This window comes from Sander vitreus, chromosome 1 (genome assembly GCF_031162955.1).
Source record: "Sander vitreus isolate 19-12246 chromosome 1, sanVit1, whole genome shotgun sequence".
Classification (NCBI taxonomy): Eukaryota; Metazoa; Chordata; class Actinopteri; order Perciformes; family Percidae; genus Sander; species Sander vitreus.
The window spans coordinates 19,703,849-19,714,881 of NC_135855.1; the positions used below are offsets into that span (position 1 = coordinate 19,703,849).

Genomic DNA, 11,033 nt, shown 5'->3' on the forward strand with positions numbered 1-11,033 from the left:
AGAATTGTGGGAGAAAATTGCTGCTCGAGTCAATGCGTAAGCATTAACAGTGTATTAATTTCATATGTAATCACAGTTAGGCTAACTGATAATATTACAGGTGAAAACTGGAATTGTATTACACCTATAATTTCATTTAGGTGAAATCCTGCGGGCGAAAAAGTAAGCTATACTAATCCCATTCTGAGGCTGCATTAACAGAACTATAATTTATAATCATTTATTTCTTTTTAATGGCTCTCACTGGTTTGTGTCCAGGGAACAATACAAAAAACGTTTAAAAAACGTTTCAGAGCGAGTCACACTTTTCTGACGGCTCTGCATACAGTGGCTTTAGTAATACAGTATGATCCGCAACACCAATAAGAAAACTGCCGTTTGCAAAAAACGTAATGCGACACAAAGAATCTGCTTGGATGTTAAAGCCTGTCCACGATGGTGGATGTTAGTGATATGAGGACTGATAAGGTATGTACATATCTGATGGACTGTGAAAAAATGTGGAAATGAAAATACATTTAGTCGGGACTCAATATCATCTCCCGACGTAAACTCTCTGTGAAGTAATACAGCTTTTTCATCAACGGGATCGTCGACAAAAGGACATGACATGTTTGAGAAAAAAAAACGTTTTATAATCTGCCTAACAATACGTTTTATTTATTAAGTGTTTATTCATGCAGATAACAAACTGCATTAAAATGCGCCTGATACAGACTGACTGAATGAATGAGGAAATGAGAGAGAAGAAACCTGGAGTTTCTCTCAGTCTCCTCCCTCTGACACTGTATGAGAGGGAGGAGACTGAGAGAAACTCGAGGTTTCTTGAAGAAAACCTGCTCCCGACCAGGTTAGGTTCACAGACTCAGTTACCATGGTAACTGACTCTGAGGTTACGTTACCTCTCTTTCTGAAACAGAAAACCCAGAGTTACCCTCATCTCAGGGTTAACAAACTCAGAGTTTTCACTAAACCTGCTTTCTGAAACGGACCCCTGGCTATATACTACATAAAGAGCTACACAAATGGTTTAAATAAAACTTTATTTAATATTTAGCAACACCATCCTTAAGGACAACCTATACACAGTCCCTAATACAAGGACTTTCAAAGAAAACCCTACTTTTTTCTTTTACAATTTATTTAATCTGTATGTCTCATAGTAATATCTGCCGCTAAATCATCAGATGCTTTATTTCGGCCTTAATGTTTCCTCATTAACCCTTCAGTCAAAATAATGTAATTACTTGAGTAGAAACTCTAAGGGATAAATGTCCTCGGCAATCTGTTATGATTCATTACTGCAGCTCATTTGAAAACCAAACACAATAATGCAGACTTTGTGTAGATGCGACAGAATGACTTGAGTTACAAATGGCTAGCAGTTGCTTTTCTGTCATTTGCAGATGTGAAATAAATTCTCAAAAGTAATACTTAAATCCAAACCTGTATATGCTGCAGTATGTTTGCATGAAAGTGATGCCACGTTAGTTTCAGGTATTAGTACACAGTGTTTGTGGCATTTAATTGTTTATTGCACGTACAGTAAATGTTGATGAGGGCTCTTCTAGACTATGTGCACTTTAGCCTTCGATTAAATAGACTTGTTTTGAGTGCTTCCAGGGCATGGTAATATGGGCTGTGCAGCAAACTCATGAGAAAAATGATGGAATTCCTCCCAAAATAATCATTGTCAAAGTTGCACTGGCTTGTTTAGGTCTGTTTCACATTATCTAAATGTGTCAGCTAACTGGAAAACAAGTGCAAATGTTTCTGCACAAAACATCTGCATGGACACTTTGATTTCACTTTCAGGCATATGAAGCTTCAAAGTGAGGAATCAATTCCAGATTTTAAAAATGTTCACACGGCGCCTGATGACCCCCACAAAACGCAGCAGTTGGAGAAGAATTTTCAGACAGTCATTTTAAGATCAGACCAGCTGTTGATTCACGTCCTCGTCTCTGTGTTTACGGGGAGGTGGTTGAGGTTCGTCTTCTCCTGTGTCTTGTTTGTCCCTCTCGGCCTCCAACCAGCTTTGCGGGACGATCATCTTCTTGGGCCCGTGGGGGGGGGGACCGAGCAAGGCTTCAATGTCACTGTAGTTCACCACCTCTCGTTCTAACAGCGCATTGGCCAACTGGAAGGACACACCCCAACGAGATGTGACTTATTACAACTGAACACAAAACTAAAAGTAATTCTCAATGTTAACAAAAAGCTACCGTCTAAACACACAAAATGTATGATCAAAGAAAGCAACAACTGACCAGTGTCAACTTGTCTCTGTTGTCCTGTAGCAGCTTCTCTGTGTGCCTGTAAGCACGGGCTATCAACATCTTCGCCTCCTGAAAGAACAACAAGTGCTGTCAAATCTATATTTAATTAATGACATGAAACACCACTCGGTGTTCTAGGTAAGGTTAGCAAGGAGATGAGAAGCAGTCCTATTTCAGAACACCTGATCAAATTTTTGCCCACTGAAATGGAAACTAAATTATTATGTCCACATTCACAGTGTGCTAATGTGGACTAATGGAGAACAGAGAACTAATCCAATTGTAGAACGCACGTGGTCCATCTGCTGCTGCAGGCCCTGGCTGAAAGGACGGCGTCCAATGGCACCTTGCGGCTCTTTGTCTGGAAATGAGACCTGGCCGACACTGTCGCACATGCCGTACTGCTTCACCATGGAGTAGGCCACACGCGTCACCTTACGCAAGTCATCCTGAGCTCCTGGGGGGACAGAGTGAGGATTCTTCAATCACTTTTTTTAACTGGGTGCCAAGTTATATACTCAGCAAAAAAAGAAACATCCTCTCACTTTCAACTGCTTTTATTTTCAGCCAAGTTAACGTGCGTAAAACTTTGTATGAACATAACAAAATTCAACTGCTAAGAACTAAATTGAACAACGTTTCACAGACATGCGACTAACAGAAATGGAAAAAAATGTGTCCCTGAACAAAGGATGGTCAAAATCAAAAGGTTGCAGAACGTTACAGGGAAGACATCCTCCTCCCTCATGTGGTCCCCTTCCTGCAGGCCCATCCTGACATGACCCTCCAGCATGATAATGCCACCAGCCATACCGCTCGTTCTGTGCGCGTGTTCTGCCATGGCCAGCGAAGAGCCCGGATCTCAATCCCATTGAGCACGTCCGGGACCTGTTGGATCGAAGGGTAAGGGCGAGAACCATGCCCCCCAGAAATGTCCAGGAACTTGTAGGTGCCTCGGTGGAAGAGTGGGGTAAAAAACTGGCAAACCTGGTGCAGTCCATGAGGAGGCGATGCACTGCAGTACTTAATGCAGCTGGTGGCCACACCAGATACTGAAGGCTACTTTTGATTTATTTTTTTATTTTTTTTAAAGATTATTTTTAGGGCATTTTCAGCCTTTATTCTGATAGGACAGCAGAATACATGAAAGGGGAGAGAGAGGGGGGTATGACACGCAGCAAAGGGCCGCAGGTCGGAGTCGAACCCGGGCCCATTGCATTGAGGGAGTAGAGAGTAAACCTCTATATATGGGCACCCGCTCTACCAACTGAGCTATCTGGGCGCCCTGCTACTTTTGATTGTGACCATCTTTTGTTCAGGGACACATTTTTCCATTTCTGTTAGTCACATGTCTGTGTAACGTTGTTCAGTTTAGTTCTTAGTAGTTGGCTGAAAATAAAGGCAGTTGAAAGTAGAGATGGCCCGATACCGTTTTTTGCTTCCCGATACCGATTCCGATACCTGAACTTGCGTATCGGCCGATACCGAGTACTGATCCGATACCAGTGTGTCATATATTTTATTATGTTTTAACAATTGTATACTACTATCCCTGTATGGATGTGATATTATCTTTGTCGTCGGTCTGGCTCAGGTTAAACTCTTTGTGAAACATGAACAATGAACGCCACAGAACTTTCTTTTATTCTCCAGTTTGACAGTCAGTTATAACGGAATAAGAACATAAATAAACTACTTTAATGTAGATTTTCTTTAGGGCTTTATTACGTGGTATCGGATCGGTGCATAAACTCCAGTACTTCCCGATACCGAGACCAGCGTTTTAGGCAGTATCGGAGCCGATACTGGTATCTGTATCGGAACATCTCTAGTTGAAAGTGAGAGGACGTTTCTTTTTTTGCTGAGTTTAGTACACAGTGTATAGGAAAGTACTTGGATGTTCAGCCGTTTACTTTTCAGATACTTGGCTGAAAATCCTATTCAGAGTTGAGTGTTAATCAAAGTCCATGTTTGTAGAAAAAAAAACAATTCTCTAACTAAATTTTAGTAAGAGAAGGAAAAACTTCTAAAACAATTAATCAATAAACACATTCTAAATATTATTGTAATAGTTACCTCTTATTAGTAAAAACAATCTCACTTCATATCAGAAGTAATAAAAAAAAATATTTGGTAAGATTGAGAAAGGGTGAGGAATCGGAGCAGTAGAAAGCTATGAAGGAGTTATTTGAAAGCAAATCAGCAGGATACGTAAGAAGCATCCATTGGAAGAAGGTGACATGCATGTGAGCATACAATAGAGGAGTGTACCTGTTGTAACCTTGTTAAAGGTGATCGCCTCAGCAGCTCTTCCTCCCAGAGCCATACACATCCGCTCAAACAGCTGCTCCTTGGTGAACAGAAACTGTTCACGAGGTAACATCTGGGCAAATCCCAGGGCTGCATTAGTTCGCGGGGCAATGGACACCTGAAAAACACACCATCAGTGATTTCAACACGAGTTGTTAAAAAAGTGAATCAATCTTAATTTTCTTCAAATGACTTGTTTTAGGATTGTTTTCAAGGCCTTTCTATGTGTCCATCCATGTTGTCCTAACATTTTTTTTAGTCGTTTATTATCAAGTCTTCTGGCACTAGCTGGTCAATAGCATAACCTGGCTGTACTCATTCATACATGTACTGAAACTGGGATTGTTGGTGGCCCATCTGGAAATCAATAACAATCTACATTGTTAATTGAGTGCTACAAATGGAACACCTAGTTAACAATGTGTTACAATGTTATGTCCTGGTCCATCTGGCTTTGACACATAGTCAGATGCGTGAAAGTCCAATGCAGCAAATACTAGATGAGGCAGACCAGCAGAGAAAGAGAAAGACACCCAGGATCAGTTGCTCAACACTGAAAAATTAACAGTTCTGCATCTATAATTGCCAGAACCACGTGTCGATAAAGAGGAGCAATGACGGATGACTAATGAGATATTTGGGCAAAGTGAAAAAGGTCAGACTAAATTTTAATGGAATTTGAATCTCTACTCTCCAATACAATTATAAAATACAAGCATCAATTAGACCACACTATGGAAAGTGCCAAAAAAAAAGAGCCTACATTACATCAAGGAGCAGACATGCAGGAGTGTGTTACCTTCAGCACTGCCTCTGTGTGCTCAAGAAGCCATCCCACTAAGGCATGTCCAGACTCATGGAAGGCGACAACCCTCTGCTCCTCTTTACACAGGATCTTGCTCTTCTTTACACTCCCTGAACACACACACACGTCAGATTTTGCATCTCAACTGAGACGTGAAATTTGTAGTTTTCCGACAATAGTGTTTGCATCATTGTACCTGCTATTACTCTCTCCACTGCATACTCAAAGTTGAAGGTATCGATGGACTTGTAGCCTTCTCTGGCAGCATGCAGGGCCGCTTCGTTACAAATGTTGGCAATGTCTGCACCTGCAGAGACAAAGTGAGTTGGCAGCAGATATTTAATGACCATATGGGAATGACATTTCAGTAAACATCAGCAGTGTTGTGACGTCCAAAGATGTTTCACGTTTGTTGATCAAGAGCTTATGTTTATTCATAGAGGCAGGCCATTGTTTTGTCATGGCCACAGATGTTCATAGATTTACATGAGGACAAAACATTAAATATGTATATACCACTGAAGCCTGGGGTGAGCTCAGCCAGACGGAGGGAGTAGAAATCAGCAGGTTGGGTCAGCTTTAAGATCTTCAGATGTTGCTCATAGATCTCCTTCCTCTCCTGAGAGACAACAAGAAAAATAAGAAACTAGATTTAACTGACAAAGTTGTCTAAACCTCCGACACAATTAACATGGTTTAGTTGACCCAATGTTATGTTTGTTTGCCTGAAAACCTATAATGGAAGAGCCTAATAGGATACCATTTTGCAAAAAGCAAAAACAGAGGCTGCTTGAGGAATTTCCCTAAATTTCCTTCGTAAGGACCATGTTTATTTCACAACTAAATTAAGGTTAATTTTAATGTTCAAGACTACCTGCAGTGTGGGCAGATCTATAAAGATGTGCCTGTCAAGTCTGCCTGGTCTCATGAGAGCATTGTCCAAGATATCTGCTCTGTTAGTGGAAGCAAGGACAATGACGTGGTCTGTCGTTCCCATTCCTGCAAAAGGAGAAGAAATGTTTCATTATTCTGTCAAACAGGTCTGCCTATGACGACAACAAACTGCTTTGAAATCCCACATCTTACTCACCATCCATTTCTACCAGCAGCTGATTGAGGGTCTGCTCCTCTTCAGTGTTAGAGAAACCTGACATGTTGGTGGAGCGCTTCTTTCCCACAGCATCAATCTCATCGATGTAGACGATGCAGGGTGCTCGGCCTCGAGCCTCCTTGAACAGACTCCTTACCCTGGCAGCGCCCAGGCCTACACACAATATAAGGCATGTCAAAACTGAGGAGGAACATACAGCATCTAATCTGTCTTCAGAAATGTACCTTTTAATAAGGCTGCCATATAAAGGCTGAGCAATGAAGTCTAAAATCAAATATCACAATATCTGTTTGACCAATACTTGGATATCTCTGGTGTGACAGAAGTTTGGAGATGATATGATATTTACGCCAACAATCATCATTAGTAATGTGTGTATATGATGACCAAGAAAGCAAGGGCGTTCTTCTAATAAATTACAGAATATCCCTGCACTGTAACACAGGAACATACATTTAATCTACATCACAATATTAACATAACCAATGATATCTACTCTCATTTTGAATATCAGCATTATTTCGATGTATGTTGACTGGCTTTATGCCATATTTGTTGCTGGTGCTGTCTTTACATACCTCCAATGACCTCCACAAACTCAGAGCCAGCAATAGCCAGAAAGGGCACCTGGGCCTCAGTGGCTACAGCCTTAGCCAGCAGGGTCTTCCCACAGCCTGGAGGCCCAAGCAGCAACGCACCCTTTGGAACTTTGGCTCCCAGCTGGAGGTATCGTTCTGGATTCTGACAATAGATACCATCAAAATGGTAAGTACGTAATAGACTGCAATGGGGAAATTAAAGTTTTACTCATGCAAGATTTGGATGGTAGATACAAAGAACTTCTGTTCGTCCAGTAGATATTGTAGCAAAGGCTGGTATAAACCATTTATCAGATTCACCTCATCCTCAGATTTTTAATTGGGATTGAATATTCAATGTGTGCTTTACAATAAAACAAATGGCGAAAGTACTAGACAAGACAAGAACATATATTACTGGGAGTCCGGTTCCTTACCTTGAGGTAGTCGACAAATTCCTTTACTTCCATCTTAGCCTCGTGCATGCCTGCCACATCTTTGAAACTTACACCTTTCCCCGACTTGCTGTCCACAATGGTGAACTTGGCCATCTTCAGCTGATTCTGTTCATAGTAATGTGCAATAAACACACTAGTTAAATCAATGGAACACAATAAGAACTTAAATGTGCACGTGTCAATTTGCTTATGTGGTTTCACTCACAAAAGCACTGAAGCCGCCTTCTCTGCCCCCCATGCCTGATAGTCGGAATATATACCAGAGAATAGCCACGCCAATAGCAGCCATCCCCAGAGCATAGACTGCACTGCAAAGTGAACACATGAAACAACATTGCATTAAGTCTTAAAAATCAACGTAGGAGAAAATCAGGTTCAAGACCTTAAACATTTGAGTTTTTGCCAATTTGACCAGACTAACACACAAACATACCCACCTATTTTTAAAAAGCCTTTAGGATATTACGGTTACTTTATGAAACTACTACTAATAAAAACACACATGACAAGTTAATTGATGTTTTTTTGTGGTTGACACATCCTTTTATGGTGTATGGAGATAGCATTTCGTCAAATTCAAATAAATGGATAAAAGGTCATGTTCTTACTTCCCAAAGAATCCAGTGCGTTTGTAGGACACCTGTATCCTGTCCTTTGCGTCAATATTCAGCTCTTCTTCAGCAGCTCTCAGCTTCTCCTCAAATTTGTCAATATTGGCAACCTGCATTCTGTACATAAGCGCCAGCCTCTGCAAAGTGAGATACATGGCAGGAAATGAGAGGTTAGCATGCACATCCGCTGTAAAGGCTCTGATGCCAATTGTGCGTTTGCATTCAATCCTGCACAACATACAGGCCTTCCAAAAATAACTGCTCCAGGGTGAAGGTAGATTTCCACAATGTCGCTCTCGGGGACAGCCTGCACACGTGACACCTCTCCCTTGGCCAACATCTCATTGACAAAGTCATTCCAAGAGATGTTACCACCACTGGTATTAATGGAGTTCAGCAGGGTTATGATGAGCGCTATGAGTACGAGGGTCCACATACGCGCCCGGTACATCTGTTCCTCCAGCTCGCGACGTTTCTTCTCCTCTGAGAGGTGAGGCAGATTGTGGAGGAAGACAATGAAAAGGATAAGAGAAAAAAATTAAGATCCCAACCAGATTTGGTGCGCTTAATGAACAGCCAGGCAGCTAAAGCAATGTATCACTTACCGTCATCTTCCTCTGAAGTTTTTCCCTTTGGTCCATCACTTTTATTTTTCTCTTGTTTAGATTGAGATGTACTGAAGAAGTTTAGTGCCCCTGAAATTAAAGTGTTTTTCATCATAAGTAGTTAAAAGTAAGTAAGTAAAATATAATATCATAAGTATGTAAGTAGTAAATAAACTGTGTGTTTACCTAATAGATTTACCAAACCAACAGGGTTCCTCAGCAGGTTGTTTCTGATTAGTTCTTTGCTAATTCCCACCATGCCAGGACCCAATGGTCTATGGAGGAGACTCTAGAATGGAAACATTGGGACAACATATTTTGTTGAGACAAAATAATCAGAGAAAACTTGACAGAGGAAGTAAACAATAATTGTAGTGTAGTTTGCACATGCATACAAACTTAACCACAATACAATGCATTTGCCACTGAGTAGAAGCAATAAACTATCTAATTTCATATTAAAGGCCTTTTACAGTAGAAGTTCAATCACACTTCAAACTGCCAACTTCATTTCAAGCACAGGGAGACAGCTGACTCTATTTGTAAATACGTTTTGCTCATGAAAAACGGAAATTAATATTTAAATTTATTCTAAAGAATCCATAATCATTGTTTTTCCTTCATAGCTTATATCGTAAGGAAAAGGGTCTCAATGAGAGGCTACTGGTGTACAGATCATACTTCACAGACTGATTGTTAGTTACACTGCAACGGTGGGGGTTTTTTTGTTTGTTTTTTTACTCACATCTATATTACCACTACCAACCATGAATACAAGCCAAACATGGGATGTATTTTAAAAAGCACTCATCAGACATATCATGTTTATGATGCATTTTGACTTACATGGATGAGTTTCTGTGGCTCACTTGTAAGTGTCCGCTCTGATTTTGAAAGAAGCGTCTTTCTGACATTAGCGCATCTGAACAACACATGTTTAACACTATCGCTGGATCTTGGTTGGTTTGTTAATATATGAGAGTTTCGCCTTGACAGTGTCCACAATAAACCTGTACTGTACTTTCTACAAAGACCAGTACGATGCTGCTGCTGCTGCAACAACAACAACAACGTCGTCGACATAGTGTCTGTTATCACTAAGTGCTGTATATTAACTTAACAATTGCAATGCCATAGCTTTCAGTTTTCTATTAAGTCGAAATTGTCTGTTTTAAGACGTTTGTTTACCCCCCAAAAAGCTAGCTTGCTATGTTATTCAACTGTGCAGCCTATGGACGTATTAGGTGACGCCGAACAAAGATGTCAGCTCGAAATCAACACTGCAACTATCCACTCCCGGACTTCCTGCGCAAGGAAAAGAAAGCAAAAAAACAATACTTTTTTTTCTGTAAACTTGATTCTATAGTTATTTTCTAATTATTATTACTACAGAGACTATGTTTAATCCGTGATGAATATTGAATAGTACCGCTTTACACATCTCGTAGCCTGTCAAAACATCTTTGCTTCGAACTTTTAACTTTGACCTTTCTTGTTGTTCTTCAAGGACCTACTTGCTGCGCAGACGTTTGCGCAGGGCTTATAAAACACAATTAACGCGCTGCAAGTTCCAGTCTCACATACTACATTTGTGCTGCTAAATTCTGCCCTTTTTTCCGAGCGAACAGGTGTACAATGCTGCAAGTAAAATCCGCAAGTGTACTACACTAGGGGACGTACACTGGACTGCGCACTCAAGACATAAATATTATGGTTCAGTTAAGCAGTTTCCCTTAATATTGAGCCACTTTGGTTCTGGGGTTTATGTTGTGCTGACCGGCAGTTTTAATGGATACTGTGTCCCTGTTTTATGTAATTGAGTATGAAAAAACGCATAACACATTGCATATTATGCATATGCAGATGAGGCAAATTCCTAACAACTAAGTGGCAATAAAGTAAGCTACTGACTCTTGTAATGTACAGATACGAGTAATCTGTTATGCTTATCCGCTCTTAAAATTGAACAACAAACAATAATAAAACAAATTAAATACACAATAACATAATATAAATTCATTATATAATTATACCAAAGGTCTATAAAAAAAAGAGTTGACAACAAATATAATACAATAGTTTTCTCCGGTAGCGAGCAGCTGAAAAACTAACAAAGAAGAAAACTTCCTTCGATTGCTTTTTTTGGTCAAGGTAACAGCAGTTCAGAATATTCTCTGAAACCTCTAGAAAAGTACTAAAAGTATGTTTCTCCTAAGTGGGTTGACACTCCAGCAGTCCAGCAGAGTGCGCTATTATTTCATTGAGTAAAGCTCTGG

General features: G+C 40.3%; 1 protein-coding gene across 1 annotated transcript; it reads right to left on the reverse strand.

Moving 5' to 3' along the window:
* Positions 1-1,024: 1,024 nt before the first annotated feature.
* spg7 (SPG7 matrix AAA peptidase subunit, paraplegin) lies at positions 1,025-10,207 on the reverse strand. Its single transcript, XM_078247173.1, has 17 exons — positions 9,604-10,207; positions 8,944-9,046; positions 8,758-8,847; positions 8,394-8,635; positions 8,150-8,289; positions 7,747-7,849; positions 7,521-7,646; positions 7,084-7,246; positions 6,485-6,658; positions 6,269-6,393; positions 5,911-6,013; positions 5,591-5,701; positions 5,389-5,504; positions 4,551-4,707; positions 2,573-2,736; positions 2,271-2,348; positions 1,025-2,140 (listed from the first exon to the last, which is right to left on the reverse strand). The coding sequence occupies exons 1-17, from the start codon at positions 9,838-9,840 to the stop codon at positions 1,934-1,936; spliced, it is 2,439 nt and encodes an 812-aa protein (XP_078103299.1). The 5' UTR covers positions 9,841-10,207; the 3' UTR covers positions 1,025-1,933.
* Positions 10,208-11,033: the final 826 nt, after the last annotated feature.

Bases quoted from the DNA above. Each gene is read 5' to 3' on its own strand.
- spg7 (XM_078247173.1), bottom strand. From the start codon at position 9,840: ATGTCGACGACGTTGTTGTTGTTGTTGCAGCAGCAGCAGCATCGTACT. The intron at 8,636-8,757 runs GTAAGTGATACA...CTCACCTCTCAG, and splicing joins AACTTCAGAGGAAGATGACG to AGGAGAAGAAACGTCGCGAG. The intron at 2,737-4,550 runs GTACACTCCTCT...CTGTCCCCCCAG, and splicing joins CTTTAACAAGGTTACAACAG to GAGCTCAGGATGACTTGCGT.